This window comes from Schistocerca cancellata, chromosome 1 (assembly GCF_023864275.1).
Source record: "Schistocerca cancellata isolate TAMUIC-IGC-003103 chromosome 1, iqSchCanc2.1, whole genome shotgun sequence".
Lineage (NCBI taxonomy): Eukaryota > Metazoa > Arthropoda > Insecta > Orthoptera > Acrididae > Schistocerca > Schistocerca cancellata.
This window is the reverse complement of record NC_064626.1, coordinates 417,083,853-417,104,412: the sequence shown is the minus strand read 5'-3', so window position 1 is coordinate 417,104,412 and position 20,560 is coordinate 417,083,853. Positions and strand designations below refer to the sequence as shown.

The 20,560-nt window shown below is 40.2% G+C and overlaps 1 protein-coding gene across 1 annotated transcript in view; it reads left to right on the top strand.

The window, feature by feature from the left end:
* LOC126175843 (telomerase-binding protein EST1A) overlaps nucleotides 1–20,560 on the top strand; it is a 328,328-nt gene that overhangs the window by 96,407 nt on the left and 211,361 nt on the right. The window contains exon 5 of the mRNA XM_049922850.1: nucleotides 2,046–2,987. Within this exon, the coding sequence (XP_049778807.1) occupies nucleotides 2,046–2,987 (942 nt within the window). The remainder of the gene's footprint in view (nucleotides 1–2,045; nucleotides 2,988–20,560) is intronic.

The following is a 20,560-nucleotide window of genomic DNA, read 5'->3' as shown; positions in this document are numbered from 1 at the left end:
TACTTTACTCAGCTGAAAAACCAAGGGCTTTATTATCAGTACTTGTTGGAAGTTTAGTTGAAGCCTATGCTTTTAAACCGAACTTTATTTAATCTGATTTTGCTATTTATCTATGTGCATATAAATCTAGTATGACTGTGTTGTGCAGAATTAAATTAATATTGATTATGTTGCAAGGCATGTGTTCATGTCTTGTAGTTAAGGCTGTCCAACCTGCTGATTTAATCTACTCTCCTACACATATTCTTCTCCAAGTTCTTGTTTGTACTCAAGCAATAATTGTTAAGTGTCCTTAATTTTTTTTCTCTGTGGACAGGTGTTAGCCAGGATACTTGACTGTATTCAGTATATAATGTGCAAAGAGAGTATCGATTTGTAACTATCCGGAGTGGTTACATGTTGTGTGCATGATGGAAGGACAAAAATGGTAGGTAACGGGAAAATAGTGAAATATTCTATGGAGAAAGAAAGGAGAGGGGAAGAGGGACCAAAATTCATGGTATCACAGGACATGAAAAGTTTGCAGAAATAAGTGGACACTGGAAACATTGGAAGAATGGAACCTTTCCCAGGTTGCCACTGCACTTGCTGACGACAGTCATCCAGGATGGTTGAGAACCATGATCCATTACTTAACATAATGCAATTCTATTCATCAGCAGTCCATGCCTCCTGGTCACAGCACCACTCCAAACACAGCCATTTGTGTTGTTCTGTTAATGGGAGCCTGTGCACGGGATGGTAATTCTATGGGTTGGCTGCTGCTGCTACTTTCCGACTATTGGTGTGACGTGACACAGAATATGTAGGGAGTCCATGGGAGTCCTTTACTTGTTCTTGGATGGCAGGCTTAGAATTAAAGTGGTTATGAATTGCTTGATACACAATACTGTGATCATAGGTGATCGACTGGGAACTTGACATTGAGTATGCCTGTCCTCACAGTCCCATGTGGTTTAACAATGGGCTGTTGTTACAACCTGAATGCTCAGAAAATGTGGTTATTGCATGATTTGGCCAATCGGCCAATTGAAGACCCAAAATTAGGTCCCTTTCAAACTCTTTGACCGGTGCTGATAATGTTGCCTCACATGAGTATGTGGCATCTCCATGTCCTTCACAGTGATCATTCAGTGTCTGATACTGTTCACACCCGTTTTATATACCCTACCAGGCCTAGTAACAATACTAAAAACGAACAAAAGTACTGCCTCCTGGTGGCCATTCTACCTGTTAGAGATTAGAGATTTGCGACTGTAATCATTAACGTGTGTGTACATAATTACATTGGCATGACTTCTGGGTCTTCACAATTTTTATCAGGCAGTGTTTTTCAGGTATGAGAGCAATAACTGCAAAGGATTAAGTAACTTAAACTTTTGGGAAAGAGTAGGCCAAATCAGTAAAAGGATTTAAATCTGTGGCAACAAGCCTCTGGCTGTGAGGAATCTTTTTGTGCTGGAAAGTGAAAATTACTCTTCACAAGCAAAAACATGTTTATTTGGATTGAGAGGAATGACTATGTTCATTTTCTTTTATGAGAACAGAGAGCTTTTATCAGTGTCTGGTTGGAAAGAAACTGGTATTTTCGGTCAGTTACGTGGTCATTTTGTTATTCTTATTAGACAGCTGAGTACATTTTATGTCACAGAAACTCCTGTTATTGCTGAGAGAGTGCTGTATTATGTGGGTTATCATGCAGCTTCAACTACTTTTTAACTAATGATTTTTCCCAGAGCACCTTTGTTGAGCAAGGGTTACTCTAGACACGGGTCATCTGTTTCCTTTTGCACTTAAGATTAATGATTTTTCTTCAACAGCTGTCACCATGCTCTTTATTTATTATTTTTGTATTCCCATTTTTGTTTCAATTTGTCTCTGTTAAACGTCATTGTGTGTGGTGTTGCATAATGAACAGTGATCAAGAGGTTGTGTATTATAGGGATAAAATTATGACTCGTTTATCTCTGTTTTTAGTTAAAGAATGCTAATTATATTGTATTGTAAAGCTGCTTTTTCAAGCTTGGCGTAATTTTCATTTTCAGGAGTGTAAGCAGAGACAGATTATACAACCATGATGGTTTGGATGACAAAAATACCTTCACCACAGCTAGTGAAAGAAATAGAGTAAGAGGTTCCAGTAATGAACGGACTAGAAATAGAGTTCCTAGCGGAGACAGAAACAGAGGAAGAGGTCACAGTAATGAGAGAAACAGAAACAGAGGTCTCAGTAGTGAAAGAGGCAGAAATAGAGGTCTAAGTCCTGAAAGGAAGGGTGGGGACATGGGAAGAAATAGGGGCCCTAGCTGGGAGCGTAACAGAAACAGAGGATCTAGTCGTGATAGGAAAGGTGGTGGAGACAGAGATAGAAACCGTCATCGAGGCGTGAGTCATGAGAGAAGCAAGAACAGAGGACCGAGCACAGAACGAGGAAAAAGCAGATGTCTGAGCCCAGATAGGACAAGAAACAGGGGAATGAGTCCCGGCAGGGGAAGAATAATCAGTCCAGAGCGGAATAGGAATCGTGGCCTAAGTCCAGAAAAGGCCAGGAACAGCAGAGGTACTAGTGCAGACCGTAACAGAAATCGAGGACATAGTAGTGACAGGAAAGGAGGTGGTGGTAGTGGCAGGAATAGAGGTGGTAGTGGTGAAAGGAAACGTAATCGAAGTGGAGAACGCAGAGGACGTCGTCGAGGTGGTCGTGGAGGGAGCAGAGAGAGGAGGGCTGCTGCAGCCGAATCAAAAGGAGCACCTTCAGGATCGTCTGCAGCAGTTCCACCACCTTCACATCCAAATGTGGCTGGCATATTGATACTGCCACCAGGAGAACAGACCCAGCCAGCAGGCCTGGTTCACCATCAGCAGCAGTCTACAGTGCAGCAACAAACAGTTGGAACCTATGTTGTCCCACAGCACAGGCAACTCTTTGATCCAAGCAACCCTGGGAAGCCCATTATCGTGCCACGTACAAATACTCGTTCTGCAAGGTGTGTAATCTTCTCAATATTTATTTCTAGTAGAATTCTTGCTTCATTAATTTATTTGTCTATAATTTGAAAGAGTATGCTTTCGTTTTGCATATCATTCAGGGTGTATAGACCCCGAAACAATCGGGAAAAACCCAGGAATTTTTTCATCCAGTAAACCCTGGGAATTTTTTAAGATGCTGGGAATTTTTCATTATTTTAGTTTCCAGTTAAATATCTATAATTTTGGCTGGTAAGAACTGATGCAGCAGTAGAACGTAAACGATAAAATAATGCCAAAATGAAACTTGAGTTGCAAAGAAAATGGGCCATTTACAACAATTAAACACAGTGCACGTATGAGTATCTGCTGACAGCAAAATGTGTAAAAGGCTTTAGAACAAAGACTATGCAGTACCTCATAACAGCAAAGTGCTTTTGCTGAGCATGAAGTCACAACAGTGTACATTTCTAACAGGTCACTGGAAAATGTTGTGAATGATGGTTTGAGAAGCCTTACCTTCTTTTTCACGAGACAAATTATGTTACATGTGAGAATGTGCAATGAATTTCTTAAATCGTGGAGCATCTGATTCTTTCAAAACTTAACTCTTTGAGAACAAGCCACTTAAAAAAAAATTTTTTTGTTGATTATAAATTATGCAATAACAATGAAAAAAAGTCTAATTATTCTTAGTTCTTGGGCATTTTCACAGTAATCAGCTTTTCTATGGAAAAGTCAAAGTACTCAACAGAACATGTATTCAGCCAAGTAACCCACAAAATGTTCAGTGCACAGTAGAGAAATTAACAGTCATGCTTGACAGAAATATTAAGCTGCTGCAGTTTGAGCTGTGATATTAGGATAATGCCTAACCACACTCTTGGGAAAAAAGCAAAAAAATTTTTTTGAAGGCTAGTATTATACAGCTTTATTTGATGAAAAATATCATCTAGCAGTCGTATTTTGCAAAGCAAAAACACTCATTATTATGCCATATTTTCCTGAATTTATGGTTGATTGCCAGGCCTCTCGGAGCACTTCTACGATTTCTCTGTTCACATCATAGCAGGGACATCATGTTTCTTGTAGTTTGTTGTTCTGTGTGTTTGAAAATTATCACGCTGAATTTGGTGAATTCATATTTATACTTTCGTAACACCAAAATACTCAGTGTACATGTTACCGCACATTAAAAATCTTTCCAAAATGTCCAGTAAGACCCCCCTTTACACGAGGTTCTGGATGACTTTTCTTTACTGTACCCCCTTCCCCAAATCTCTCCAGTTCCTTTCCTTCACCCCTCTTTGTTCCCCTTCAACTCACCTGCCAGAAGAAGAAGAAGAAGAAGAAGAAGAAGAAACCACTTGCTCCAAAAGCTCATAAAAGTTAAATCTTTTTGTGTGTGTATTCTCCTGCCACTGCTTGGTGAGTAGATTTTTTTTTTTTTTTTTGTCTGTGCATTTACATTAGTTTGCTTAACCAGTATGAGAGACCAGTGGACAATCATTGGCAAATTACGTTTATGTTATATTCCTTGTGCTACTTTTAAGTAGTAGTACTGGCTGTGGTACTGTTTTAAGTTTCTTGTTCGATATTTACATCGAAGCAGCAGTGATGGAAATAAAATATAGATGGAGAATTGGGATTAAAATTTGGGATGAAAGAATATCAATAATAAGATTCTCTGGTAACATTGCTATCCTCAGTGAAAGCGAGCATGAGTTACAGGACATACAGAATGAACACTCTACTGAGCACAGAATATGGCTTGAGAGTAAATCAGAGAGAGAGAGAAGTGATGGGGACTAGGAGACAAGGGATTTATGAGGAACTTAGGATCAAAACTGGCGACTGCAAAGTACACACAGTGAAGGAATTACCGTGAAAGAAAAATAATGTACAATGGACAAAGCAAGGACAACATGAATTGCAGGGTAGCATAGGAAAAGAGGGCATTCCTTATCTGTGAAAATGTCCAAGCATTAAACATAGGTCTTAATTTGAGGAAAAATCTGAGAATGTATGTTTTGATCACACCATTCTATGAAAGTGCAACAGGGATTGTGGAAAACTGGATGAGTATCAAAGAATTTGAGATGTACTATGTAAGGACATTGAAAATTAGGTGGTCTGACAAGAAATGAGGTGGTTCTCCACAGAATTGGCAAGGAGAAAAAACCTGGAAAAGATTGACAAGGAGAAGGGTCAGGATGATAGGTTATATGTAAAGGCATCAAGGAATAACTTTTATGGTACTAGATGGTAAAAAAAGAACATTAAATTGGGAATATATCCAACAAATAATTGAGAATGTTAGGTGGAGGTGTTACTCTGAGATGATGTTGGCCTAAGAGAGGAATTCATGGTGAGGGTTTTTGTGCAGATACCAGCTTTTTGGGCAGACATCAGCTTTGTTCTTGGAGAGAAAGAAATTAATGAAAATAAACATTTCATAAGTTGTTCACGTATTTGTTGCATGGAATTCTGACTTCAACTGGCTGCTTTGAACTGTATTCCAAATAGTGACTGTAGCATAACATCAGTTACTGCAAAAGATTTCCCAAAGAAGTATGAAAAGTCTCCACAGTGGTCACTAACATTCTGACTTCCACATGCCAGATAGATGTAAGTGAGCTGCGTGATGCTATTGTGAAGGAACAACTGAAGGGGAAGAATATTCACATGCAGCAGGTTTCGCTGTAACCATGCAAGTATTTTTTGCTGTTCCGAGCCATTTGTTCTTGGTTCAGTCAATTGTTGCCACCGTCAACCAAATGAAATGACAACTTCCGTCAATAAGTTATGCTGAAAGGATGGAGGGATGTTCCTTAACGACTTTAGTGAAAATATGAAGAATAGAATTAAGAGTCTGGAAAGCTTTCCTTAGCATCGTGATCTTCCAGTGTAATTCTATGTCAAGTGGATCAGTTTTGAAGAAGGTCCCTGCTCAGATTGACCATGTCTGAATCCAGTGAAATTTTTTAAGTGGGTTGGATTGCTAGATGAAAAGTTTCAGCTTGATATGTCCTTAGGTTCCATTTCTAGACTTGTAGATAGAGGTTACTTTAGAACACTTTGGATAACTTTTATGAAATGTAGCTTACTTTAAACTTATAACTGGCAGTTAAAAGAAAATGAGTGAGATGGGGGAAAAGTGAATGCTCACCCTAACTGTTACTCCATTTATCCCACTATGAGGCAACCCAGTCAAAGTCTTCATGAAAAAATAGTTGTAGTTGCTTACGGAACCATGACTTTACCCAAGTGTGCACCTCTGCATCTCAAGAAAAATCAAAGGCCATGAATGTCTTTTTTCAGGGCTCCAAAAATAAGAAAATCACATGGGCAAAGGTCGGGACTGTATGAAGGATGTGTAAGGGCTTCCCAGCAAAACTTCTGCAGCATGCCTGGGACAACCTTGGCAACAAGTGATCGGGCATTTTGTTTTGCTTACTCTTTTTCTATCTGTTTCATTTTCATTTGACTGCCTCTTATACAAGTCCCTGCTTTCGTATACTTGAACAAATTATCATGCTGTCTAAGAATATATTACTGATGGGGTCCTTGTAAAAACTGTACTACATCAAAAATGGCAGAAGATTCATTGACGGCTTTGAGAGCCCGTCTTTAACAAGCCATAAATCAGCCATAAATCATAGTTTTATGGATGGATTCAGCCAAGAATTGGTAATACTATACACAACCATGCTGTCTATCGCTTTTTGTACAATAGCCTCTGCCCTCTGTCTAAATATGCACTTGCAAATTTGATGAACACATTTTGGGTGCCGGGGTTTGAGAGCTCTATCTTTTTTTCTTTCTATATCTAGAAAGAGTATACTTTAAGCTCCAGTAGTTACATTATTCAGTTTTGGTCCACATCTACATACGACTCAAAAACGTTGCTCAAAGTTACTACTTTTCATACGTGGTGTATATGCTCAAAGTTGCTGAGTAAACAGAGAGTAAAATTTAAAAAAATGCTTTTATGTCAATAAAAATACAAGCGTGGTTATGTACAAATCACTTTCAAGCAATTAGCAATGATAAACAAATGAAAATCCAGAAATTTAGAATTTGAAGCACACTGTAAAACTGGAATAATTATTTCCGCTTCAGACTCTGTCTTGCTTAGTTTCTAAGTAAACATATTGCCATCATGATGTTGTTGAGGGTGCTTTTGTGGTTTTAGATATGTGTTGCTCTGGAATCCAGCAAGTACCTTTAGTAGGTGGCCTGTGGAAGGAATGAGCAGGACCAAGATGGGGATATGTAAAGCTGACTAACATATCTTTTTGTCCTAATGAAACTTCACATACATTTCCCACCCACCAAGTATTGTCATACATACAAGCAAAATACTGCCCAGGTTATAATATAGTTGAAACAGCTGAAGTTTCTTAATCTGCTTTAAATGCTTTAACTGTGAATGCTGCAGTGTCATTGGAAACTCTGCTTGCACTCTTCTTGTTTAAATTGGTGGGCTTCAACTTTTCTCTTGTTCCAACAAGTCTGCGGCATTGGGCAAACCTCCTTTTCTGATAAAGCTAAATTTGTTCACTTTCTTTATGTGTAACAATAATTGATTCCTGAAATGGTGTCATTGCAGAACTTAAACAGGTCAAGAGGTGTCAATATTTGGTTATCTAAAGGCCTCAGCAAATTAACATGAACTGCCAGTCTCCTAGCTGTTTCTCCAATTCCGTCACAAGGAGAATCCTTGGCCGATTACAAAGAAATTCCATTCAGCAGAGATAACAAATTGCTTTTCATGCAGACATAAATTGATATTCTTGAAATTCTTTCATTGGGACAGCAGATCCATATCTACTATTGTTTTTCTCAAATATTTAATCAGCCTCACTATGAATGCATCAACTGCACTGTTTTCAAAATGATGTAGGCAGTCACTAATAATACAGACACTGATATTCATTAGCTCTTGACCACAGAAATAAACTACAAGCGAACGTCCTTGCCACAGTGGTGACACTGGTTCCCGTCAGGTTAGCATTTGGATGGGTGACCATCCGGTGTTCTGAGCACTATTGGCAAGCAGGGTGCACTCAGCCCTTGTGAGGCAAACTGAAGAAGTATTTGATTGAGCAGTAGCAGCTATGGTCTCGTAAACTGACATACACCTTGAAGAGTGGTTTGCTGCCACATGCCCCTCCATATATGTATCCAGTGACGGCGGTGGGTTGAGGATGGCGCAGCAGCCTGTTGGTACCGTTGGGCTTACATGGCTTGTTCGGGCAGAGTTTGGCTTAGTTTAAAGTAAACCACAAAGGGGTGTAATGTGGCTTGGCTCTTCTCCCAATGAAACCCTTGTACAGCATCTTGAATGAGACATGAATAGTTCTCAGCAAGATCCCTCAAAATGAACACTTCACCATCTGCAAGGTTTTCTTTCAGGTGCCTTGTATATGAACTTTGTTGTTTTCAAATGAAATGGTGCCTTGTCAGATCATTAATTTGTAGAACCAGTTCCTCTATAAGCTCTGCCACAGTTGCACCACATGACTGTAGTATGTCCCTGTCAATATGAGTCAAAAGTTTGTAATCTTATCATTTATTCTGGATCATATTCTTTGGAAACCTCTACCAGATAAGTATTACACTTTGGCTTGAGATTACAAAATTTGGAGAAGCCCAATTCACTGCTGTATTGTATAGAAAGACTGTGTGCATTCTATCAAGTTACGTAGTAGTAGTAGTAGTAGTAGTAGTAGTAGTAGTAGTAGTAATTTCTACTTAATGATTTTTTCCCCGCCCAACCATACTGCTATGTAATCATTTTTTTCCTGGCAGAGCCGAGAAAATTCATCAGCTACAAAGAACTTGAGGACTTGACGTTTGATCTTATCGAAACTTTTTCCCTAACATCGTGCAGGTAGTGTCAAGACGCCAGCCTCCACCTCTAGCTTCCTTCCTTGCTTGCTTGACCATTCTTGCACGAACACTAAATTCTTTGGTTTTCTGTTCTATACTCCAGCTACTATTAACCAGTATCAAAATTTGAACTTTGTTGGGCTGACTCAAGTGACACACTTCAATTTTTAGTTCATTAATTAAAATGTCTGTGTTGTTACATCTCTGGGATTGCTTCACCATTTGTGTTTCCACATCAGTAGAGCTCACACCAGCAGCTGCTGTTATAGCCTTTGTGACAGCACCTTGTGCTTTCTGAACTTCCTGTTTTACGTAACCCATTGAAACCCATTCACTAATTCATCAAAGCTTTAAAGGTGAGTCTCCAAAGATTCTAGTGTAGTATTCACTGTAAAGCAAATGCCAGCTTCATTTATATAATCAGTAGACCTGGAATAGTGCTCATTTTGAGACTGTAGTTCCTTATGAGGAAATTCTTGTGTTCAACTGGGACAAAGCTTCTGGTTAGGCTTGAAAACTTTACTAGTCAACAGTTCCTACTTGTCACCATAGAAATGTCAACTTTGTGTTTTCCAATTGGATTACAGCAGCTATTTTGTAGAAATAAAAATTTTTTCATTAGCAGGACATTATGGTATGAACGAATTTGGGTACCTTTTGTAAAGTCCAGTCTAGATATGAGTTTTAAAAGCTCTTTGTCAGACTTTTCATTCAATGGCTTAAGCTGACTTTTACCTCAATAAAACTTTGATATCAGCGTCATCACGATCACCAAAAACCAAATCAGCGCCATCTCGATCACCAAAAACCAAATGTCATGCGCTTCTTTATTTATTTCACAAAACATAAATTTGTTCAGTCACAAAACTTTCTAAGAGCAAGCTAGTCATAAGATCAACATCAGAGGGGAATTGACAGTTCATAGAAAGTACAGGACTATTAAGAAAAAAAAGAACAGATTTCAAACATTTATTGCTTCCAAACTACAAAAGATAGAAACACAATTCCAACTTTCCGAGAAAGAGAAAAATTTAAATTTTCATGCATTCAATGTGAGAACCGTGTGTTACAGAAGAAATATAAAAACGGTGGCTCATTTCCTGCCACACACAAAGCAGCTGGTTTCTCATCATCAAATTCACAACTTTGACAATGCAGTATCACAGGCTTTGAACAATGTCATTCATAGGGGGATAAAAATGTAGTCTTTCAGGTAACTCCACAGGTAAGTTAAAAGGTGTGTGGTCTGGAGACCTGGGAGGATACCGGTGATAAAATTCTGTCCTGGAACGGTATCGTTCAGGTAACGTCACACGTGCTTGGATAAATTTTCAGTAATGAATTTACAAAACCTTCTGGGAGTCATTTCATCCATAAGTAGACATGGGTCTGAAATTTAACTGTATAGATTCTGAAGCTTAAACCATACACTTTGTAAACATAGCAAGATTAAAACAGTGTTTGGCAACATATTTAACAATGTTTTGTGTTGTGTGCAATATCTTCAGGTATGAATTTACAAAAAATTGATAGTAGATGTGGATTTTCATTTGTTTTATTGCTGATTATTGCTTGAAAGTTGATTTGCATGTAACTACACTTATATTTTTGACATATGATCAGTTTTTACTGATTTTACTTTCTGTTTGCTTATTATCATTCTAGTGGATTTACTCTGGGTATGAGAAGTAATAACTCAGCAAAGTTTTTTAGCCATAAGCAAATACGAGTCAAAAATTTAACTATATAGCTTCTGGAGATTAAAGAATACTTTTTCTAGATATAGCAAGATAAAAATTAAATGATATAAAGTTGAGTTTTGGACCACCACAACTATCCAAAATTTGGCACTCAAAATGTATTCATCAAATTTGTATGAACATATCACTGTGTGTCATGTTACAAATTCTTGACTGAATCGGTCCATGAAATTACGATTACTTCTAGTTAAAGGTGGGTCCTCAAAGTCGCACAATCAGTTATCTGTAGAGTCAGGATAAATAAGTATTAAAATGACAAAATATGTACATATCACATGGGCTTAAAAATATCAAACAATGGAAAATCCAAGATGGAACGTAACAATATTATGAAAAGTATAGTTGCTAATCACCATATAGCAGAGATGCTGAGTCGCAGATGTTGTTGTTGTTGTGGTCTTCAGTCCTGAGACTGGTTTGATGCAGCTCTCCATGCTACTCTATCCTGTGCAAGCTTCTTCATCTCCCAGTATCTACTGCAACCTACATCCTTCTGAATCTGCTTAGTGTATTCATCTCTTGGTCTCCCTCTACGATTTTTACCCTCCACACTGCCCTCCAATGCTAAATTTGTGATCCCTTGATGCCTCAAAACATGTCCTACCAACCGATCCCTTCTTCTAGTCAAGTTGTGCCACAAACTTCTCTTCTCCCCAATCCTATTCAATACCTCCTCATTAGTTACGTGATCTACCCACCTTATCTTCAGCATTCTTCTGTAGCACCACATTTCGAAAGCTTCTATTCTCTTCTTGTCCAAACTAGTTATCGTCCATGTTTCACTTCCATACATGGCTACACTCCATACAAATACTTTCAGAAACGACTTCCTGACACTTAAATCTATACTCGATGTTAACAAATTCCTCTTCTTGAGAAACGCTTTCCTTGCCATTGCCAGTCTACATTTTATATCCTCTCTACTTCGACCATCATCGGTTATTTTACTCCCTAAATAGCAAAACTCCTTTACTACTTTAAGTGTATCATTTCCTAATCTAATTCCCTCAGCATCACCCGACTTAATTTGACTACATTCCATTATCCTCATTTTGCTTTTGTTGGTGTTCATTTTATATCCTCCTTTCAAGACACTGTCCATTCCGTTCAACTGCTCTTCCAAGTCCTTTGCTGTCTCTGACAGAATTACAATGTCATCGGCGAACCTCAAAGTTTTTACTTCTTCTCCATGAATTTTAATACCTACTCCGAATTTTTCTTTTGTTTCCTTTACTGCTTGCTCAATATACAGATTGAATAACATCGGGGAGAGGCTACAACCCTGTCTTACTCCTTTCCCAACCACTGCTTCCCTTTCATGTCCCTCGACTCTTATAACTGCCATCTGGTTTCTGTACAAACTGTAAATAGCCTTTCGCTCCCTGTAGTTCACCCCTGCCACCTTCAGAATTTGAAAGAGAGTATTCCAGTTAACATTGTCAAAAGCTTTCTCTAAGTCTACAAATGCTAGAAACGTAGGTTTGCCTTTTCTTAATCTTTCTTCTAAGATAAGTCGTAAGGTCAGTATTGCCTCACGTGTTCCAACATTTCTACGGAATCCAAACTGATCTTCCCCGAGGTCGGCTTATACCAGTTTTTCCATTCGTCTGTAAAGAATTCGCGTTAGTATTTTGCAGCTGTGACTTATTAAACTGATAGTTCGGTAATTTTCACATCTGTCAACACCTGCTTTCTTTGGGATTGGAATTATTATATTCTTCTTGAAGTCAGAGGGTATTTCGCCTGTCTCATACATCGTGCTCACCAGATGGTAGAGTTTTGTCATGACTGGCTCTCCCGAGGCCATCAGTAGTTCAAATGGAATGTTGTCTACTCCCGGGGCCTTGTTTCGACTCAGGTCTTTCAGAGCTCTGTCAAACTCTTCACGCAGTATCTTATCTCCCATTTCATCTTCATCTACATCCTCTTCCATTTCCATAATATTGTCCTCAAGTACATCGCCCTTGTATAAACCCTCTATATACTCCTTCCATCTTTCTGCCTTCCCTTCTTTGCTTAGAACTGGGTTTCCATCTGAGCTCTTGATATTCATACAAGTGGTGAGTCGCAGATAGGCACATTAAAAAGACTTTCACAAAATGGGCTTTTGATCAACAAGGCCTTTGTCAAAAACACACACACACACACACACACACACACACAAAATGACCACAAACTGTTTTTGCCTCCATATTTTATATTTCAAGCCAAAAACGGCTATTTTCAAATAAACTACGCTTCATTACAGCAAAAACAATCAGTTTTACGTTTCTTTAGTCTCTCTGGCTTTATTTATATTATTGCAATACATTTTTTTTTTAATTTTTCAAAATTGAAACTATTTCCGTTTGAATGGAACAGTGCTTTTTACTGACTGAAAGATCTCCCTACATCACAGGGTGTGATTGGAGCAAACTTAAATTTGCACAATTTTGGAAGTGAGTTTGGGACATCAAGTTTGTCATTCTTTTGCACAGCATATCGATAATTTTTGTCAGCAGGTTAAAATCTTTATTTTTCCTCAAATACATAGTTCAATTTTTGGTTTAAATCTCAGCAACGGGTCCTCCTGCTTCGCTAATTTTCGTTTTTATGCCTTCAATAATCTTTACATGGCTTTCAGTCAAGTTGAAACATTTTCCAGTGCCTTAATCTGACACAATAAAAAAAAAAAAAACAGTTATTGCTTTTGATGTACACTGAATCACTCTGTGAAGTATCATTTTTAAAAATTGAAAAATAATTCTTTTAATGTAACTGAAATGCTCAACATAGTATTCAGCTGCTTCTAGCCATGTACCCCAAAGTGTCAGCACTGGTTCTGGTGACAAAATAATATCGGGATATTTTGAGATCTGGGAGCTTTCAAAAATATTACTCTCACGTTTGTTATTAAAATATACATTTTTGTAATTGATCTTTATGCATTCAGCTAATCTATTTATTGTGCGTGCCAAGCACATTACATGATCATTTTAGGACATAAAACATTCAGTACATCTGCAGTTTTTACCATATAAGGAGCAGCGTTGGTAACTAACAAGAAAATTTTTGTTTTTTATGCCATTAGGCCATAAAACACTCTTAGCATCATTAAAGAGCTTTGCTGATGTTTGATTGTTACATTTAGGAAGTTCTTCACATACCAACATATAGGATTTTCTTGATTTATCTTCAAATAGTCGTCCAATTATTACATTACCAATGCACCGCCCTTGGATGCCTGTAGTCTCATCGATTGCAACCTATGTAGGATCATCCTGAATTAAGTCTCGAATTGACAACAAACAATCCTTATAAACGCTGCTGACTTATTTCTTTTCTAAATGTATCAACAACGTAAGAAAACACAGATAGCTGTTTACCGTGAAGAACACACGTCAAGTCGCAGACAGGCACAATTGAAACGACACTTACATATACCTTTTGACCACAGCCTTCATCAGACACACACACACACACACACACACACACACACACACACGTTTGTGTGAGGAACCGCCAACATCTCATACCAGAATGCAACATCATATGGGATGCAAGCAGCCATATGGAGGGGTGGGGAAGGGGAAGGAGAAGGGATGGTAGTATACATGTGGGGAGAGAGACGAGTGCTTGGCTGGTGGAGTGTGCAGGACTAGACTGCGAATAGGTGCAGAATCAGGAGGTTGTGGGGCAGGGAGGTGGGAATAACAGGAACAAAAAAGGAGAGGAGTGGGAAAAGATGGGTGGATGTATTGGCAGAGGGCTGCAAACAAACAGGGTGGAAGATGAGAATGGGGAGGAGATGATAGGACAGAGGGAGTGGGAACTGTTTCGCGGAGAGTATGGGGACAACATGTTATCGTAGGTTGAGGGCAGGATGATTACAGGAGTGGAGAATGTGTCATAACCATAACTCCCATCTCTGCAGTTGAGAAGGATCCAGACAGCTCAGGTAGAGAAGCAGCCATTGAAATCAAGTGTGTGATGTTGAGCTGCTTGTTGTGCAACAGGGTGGTCTATTTTACTCAAGGGCACAGTTTGGTGGTGACCATTCATCCTGATGGACAGCTGGTTGGTGCTCACACTAATATAAAAAGCTGTGCAGTGATTGCAGCAGAGTTGGTAAATGACATGGCTGCTTTCACAAGTGGCATGGCCCCTGATTGGGTATGAAAAACCTGCGACAGGTCTGGAATAGGAGGTGCTGGGTGGGTGGATTGGACAGGTTTTCCACCTGGGTCTTCCACAGGGATATGGTTCTTGTAGCAAGGGGTTGGGATTGAGGGTGACAGAGATGGACTAGGATGTTGTGGAGGTTGGGTAGACGATGGAACACCACTTTAGGAGGGGTGAGAAGTATCTACAGTTGGATGTCCCTCATTATAGGGGGGGATGATAAGTAATCAACTCCTGGTGAAGAATGTGGTTCAGTTATTCTAGTCCGGGGTGGTACTGGGTGATGGAGACAGTCCTTTGTGGCTGGTTTTTGGGGTTGTGCGAGGATTTGGGGCAAGAGGGGGAAATGGAGCACGAAATCTTTTTGCAGACTAGGTCTGGGGTTAGTACCTGTCTGTGAAGGTCTCGGTGAGATCCTCAGCTTACCGAGAAAGGGAGATAGACTTTTTCCAATCAGCCAGGCTATTGGGGGGGGGGGGGGGGAGATTTTTTTATGTGAAAGGGATGACAGCTGTCAGAATTCATGTGCTGTTGTTGGATTCAATATGGACAGAGGTGTGGATGAAGCCATCAGAGAGGAGGAGATCAACATTTAGGAAGGTGGCACACTGGGTTGAGGAGGTTCATGTGCAGCGGATAGGAGAGAAGGTGTTGGCGTTGTAAAGGAATGAATGTAGGATGTCTTGGTGCTGAACCAGATCATGAAGATATCATCAATGAACCTGAACCAGACTAGGAGTTTGATGTTTTGGGAGCCTAGGAAGGTCTCCTCTAGATGGCGCATAAAAAGGAGAACTTGTTGTGGGTTAGACTAAAGTTAGTAAGATGAAAGAGGAACGAAGTACTGGGTTTGGAGTCTGAAGGACATCGGTAAAGGTAGTGTTCAGTAGCAGTAAGACCATAGGTATGAGGGATGTTGGTGTGTAGTGAGGTGGTGTCGACAGTGATGAGTAGACCTCATTGACCAACACCTCCAACCAATTGCCCACAATCTAGCCTCCCACATCAAAGACACCAAGAGCTTCCTTCACTGAGTCTCCATCATCCCAACACCTTTACCTTCACGATCCCTACTCGTCAGACACCACCTCCCTGTACACCAACATCACTCATGCCCATAGTCTAATTGCTATTGCACACTAAGGAAAGATATATAAACAAATCCGTATCATAGCCATGGGTACCTGCATGGTGCCCTCCTATGCCAACCTTTCGGGGCCAAGACGCCCTATCTTTGCTCCTCCACAATCTCAACCCCTTGTCTCCCAACTGCCTAACATGGTCCTCCTAACCCCAGTGTACCACCTTCCTAAATGTTGACCTCCACTTCCCTGATGGTTCCATCCGTACCTCTGTCCTCGTTAAACTCACCAATAGTACCTTCATTTTGACAGCTGTCATCCCTTTGACACCAAAAAATCCCTCATATGGAGGGCTGGCTACCCAGGGATGGTGTATTTGCAGTTACAAAAACTCCCTTGCCCAGAATGCTGAGGTCCTCACCAAGGCCTTCACAGATAGGCACTATCCCCCAGACCTAGTCCACAAACAGATCTTTCCCCTCACACCCTCAGTCCTCCCATCACCCTCAAGAACCAGCCACAAAGGAGTGCCCCTTTTGTCACCCAGTGCCATCCCGGACTGGGACAACCGAACCACATCCTTCGCCAGGACTTCAATTACCTATCATCATGCACTGAAATGAGAGACATCCTACCCGATACACTTCCCATCCCTCCTAAAGTAGTGTTCCGTCGCCCACCCAACCTACATAACAGTCTAGTTCATCCTAATGCCACTCGCAATCCCAAGCTCTTGCCCGAAGGATCATATCCCTGTGGTAGACCAAGTTGCAAAACCTGCCCAATCCACTCTGCCAGCACTTCCTACTCCAGTCCGGTCACACGCTTAACTTGCCCAATAAGGGGCTGGGGCACCTGGAAAAGCACCGGTGTTATTTACCAGCTCTGCTGCAATCATTGCACAGCTTTTTATATTGGTATGACTACAACCAGCTGTCCACCAGTATGAATGGCTAGCACCAAACTGTGGCCAAGAGCAAAGTAGACCACCCTGTGGCACAACATGCAGCTAGACTTAACACACTTGATTTCATTTACTGCTTCACTACCCAAGCCGTGGGTCCTTCCCTCCACAACCAGCTTTTTTGAACTGCACAGATGGAATTATCCTTCTAACACATTCTCTGCTCCCTTAATTATCCCATCCTCAACCTATGGTAACGTTCTGTTCCCACACTGTCCACCCAACAGTTTCCACCCTCTCTGATTATCATCTGCTCCGCATTCTCATCTTCCACCCTGTTTGTTTGCAGATCTCTGCCAACACATCTGCCTGTCTTTCCCATTCCTCTCCTTTTTTTTGTTCCTTTCTTTCCCCACCTCCTTACCCCACAACCTCCTGACACTGCACCTGTTGTCAGTCTAGTCCCTGCACACTCGACAAGACAACATTTGGCTCTCTTCCCACCCATACACTACTATCACCTCCTCTTCCCCACCCCCTTCAGATTGCTGCTTGCATCCCACATGATGTTGTGTTCCGGACTATGAGTGTTTTATGGCCTAATGGCATAAAACTATTTGGCATGAAACTTGAACAAGTTTCCTTGTTAGTTATCGAAGCTGTTCCCTCTAAGGTAAAAGCTAAGAAGTCCTGAATGTTTTACATCCAATAACAGGCCATTGATTTTTGGTGAATATAATTGGCATGTGGTGGGGTGGATGTGGTCAACAGTATTATGGGGAGATACGAAATACTCCCGAGAAGCAAGAGATGGCTTGTGCATATATTTTATTGTTTTCTTGATGCTGTTGTTGTTGTTTTCACTCCTGAGACTGGTTTGATGCAGCTCTCCATGCTACTCTATCCTGTGCAAGCTTCATCATCTCCCGGTACTTACTGCAACCTACATCCTTCTGAATCTGCTTAGTGTATTCATCTCTTGGTCTCCCTCTACGATTTTTACCCTCCACGCTGCCCTCCAATACTAAATTGGTGATCCCTTGATGCCTCAGAACGTGTCCTAATGACCGGTCCCTTCTTCTTGTCGAGTTGTGCCACAAACTCCTCTTCTCCCCAATTCTATTCAATACCTCCTCATTAGTTATGTGATCTATCCATGTAATCTTCAGCATTCTTCTGTAGCACCACATTTCAAAAGCTTCTATTCTCTTCTTGCCCAAACTATTTACCGTCCACATTTCACTTCCATACATGGCTACACTCCATACAAATACTTTCAGAAACGACATCCTGACACTTAAATCTATACTCGATGTTAACAAATTTCTCTTCTTGAGAAACTCTTTCCTGCCATTGCCAGTCTACATTTTATATCCTCTATACTTCGACCATCATCAATTATTTTGCTCCCCAAATAGCAAAACTCCTTTACTACTTTAAGTGTCTCATTTCCTAATCTAATTTCCTCAGCCTCACCCGACTTAATTCGACTACATTCCATTATCCTTGTTTTGCTTTTGTTGATGTTCATCTTATATCCTCCTTTCAAGACACTGTCCATTCCGTTCAACTGCTCTTCCAAGTCCTTTGCTGTCTCTGACAGAATTACAGTGTCATCGGCAAACCTCAACGTTTTTATTTCTTCTCCATGGACTTTAATACCTACTCCGAATTTTTCTTTTGTTTCCTCAATATACAGATAGAATAACACCGGGGACAGGTTACAACCCTGTCTCACTCCCTTCCCAACCGCTGATTCCCTTTCATGCCCCTCTACTCTTATAACTGCCATCTGGTTTCTGTACAAATTGTAAATAGCCTTTCGCTCCCTGTATTTTACCCCTGCCACCTTTAGAATTCGAAAGAGAGTATTCCAGTCAACATTGTCAAAAGCTTTCTCTAAGTCCACAAATGCTAGAAATGTAGATTTGCCTTTCCTTAATCTATTTTCTAAGATAAGTCGTAGGGTCAGTATTGCCTCACATGTTCCAACATTTCTGCAGAATCCACACTGATCTTTGCCGAGGTCAGCTTCTACCAGTTTTTCCATTCGTCTGTACAGAATTCGCGTTAGTATTTTGCAGCTGTGACTTATTAAACTGATAGTTCGGTAATTTTCACATCTGTCAACACCTGCTTCCTTTGGGATTGGAATTATTATATTCTTCTTGAAGTCTGAGGGTATTTCGCCTGTCTCATACATCTTGCTCACCAGATGGTAGAGTTTTGTCAGGACTGGCTCTCCCAAGGCTGTCAGTAGTTCCAATGGAATGTTGTCTACTCCCGGGGCCTTGTTCCAACTCAGGTCTTTCAGTGCTCTGTCAAACTCTTCACGCAGTATCATATTACCCATTTCATTTTCATCTACATCCTCTTCCATTTCCATAATATTGTCCTCAAGTACATCGCCCTTGTATAGACCCTCTATATAGTTCTTCCATCTTTCTGCTTTCCTTTCTTTGCTTAGAACTGGGTTCCCATCTGAGCTCTTGATATTCATACAAGTGGTTCTCTTTTCTCCAAAGGTCTCTTTAATTTTCCTGTAGGCAGTATCTATCTTACCCCTAGTGAGATAAGCCTCTACATCCTTAAATTTGTCCTCTAGCCATCCCTGCTTAGCCATTTTGCACTTCCTGTCAATCTCATTTTTCAGACGTTTGTATTCCCTTTTGCCTGCTTCATTTACTGCGTTTTTATATTTTCTCCTTTCATCAATTAAATTCAATATTTCTTCTGTTACCCAAGGATTTCCACTAGCCCTCGTCTTTTTACCTACTTGATCCTCTGCTTCCTTCACTACTTCATCCCTCAGAGCTACCCATTCTTCTTCTACTGTATTTCTTTCCCCCATTCCTGTCAATTGTTCCCTTATGCTCTCCCTGAAACTCTGTACAACCTCTGGTTTAGTCAGTTTATCCAGGTCCCATCTCCTTAAATTCCCACATTTTTGCAGTTTCTTCAGTTTTAATCTACAGTTCATAACCAATAGATTGTGTCTTACAATTTAAAACCTGGTTCCTAAATCTCTGTCTTACCATTATATAATCTATCTGATACCTTCTAGTATTTCCAGGATTCTTCCATGTATACAACCTTCTTTTATGATTCTTGAACCAAGTGTTAGCTATGATTAAGTTATGCTCTGTGCAAAATTCTACCAGACAGCTTCCTCTTTCATTTCTCTCCCCCAATCCATATTCACCCACTATGTTCCCTTCTCTCCATTTCCCTACTGTCGAATTCCATCTCCCATGACTATTAAATTTTCGTCTCCCTTCACTACCTGAATAATTTCTTTTATCTCATCATACATTTCATCAATTTCTTCATCATCTGCAGAGCTAGTTGTCCTATAAACTTGTACTACTGTAGTAGGCATGGGCTTCATGTCTATCTTGGCCACAATAATGCGTTCACTATGCTGTTTGTAGTAGCTTACCCGCACTCCTATTTTTTTATTCATTATTAAACCTACTCCTGCATTACCCCTATTTGATTTTGTATTTATAGCCCTGTATTCACCTGACCAAAACGTCTTGTTCCTCCTGCCACTGAACTTCACTAATTCCCACTATATCTAACTTCAACCTATCCATTTCCCTTTTTAGATTTTCTGATCTACCTGCCGGATTAAGGGATCTTACATTCCACGCTCCGATCCGTAGAACGCCAGTTTTCTTTCTCCTGATAACGACATCCTCTTGAGTAGCCCCTGCCCGGAGATCTGAATGGGGGACTATTTTACCTCCGGAATATTTTACCCAAGAGGACACCATCATCATTTAACCGTA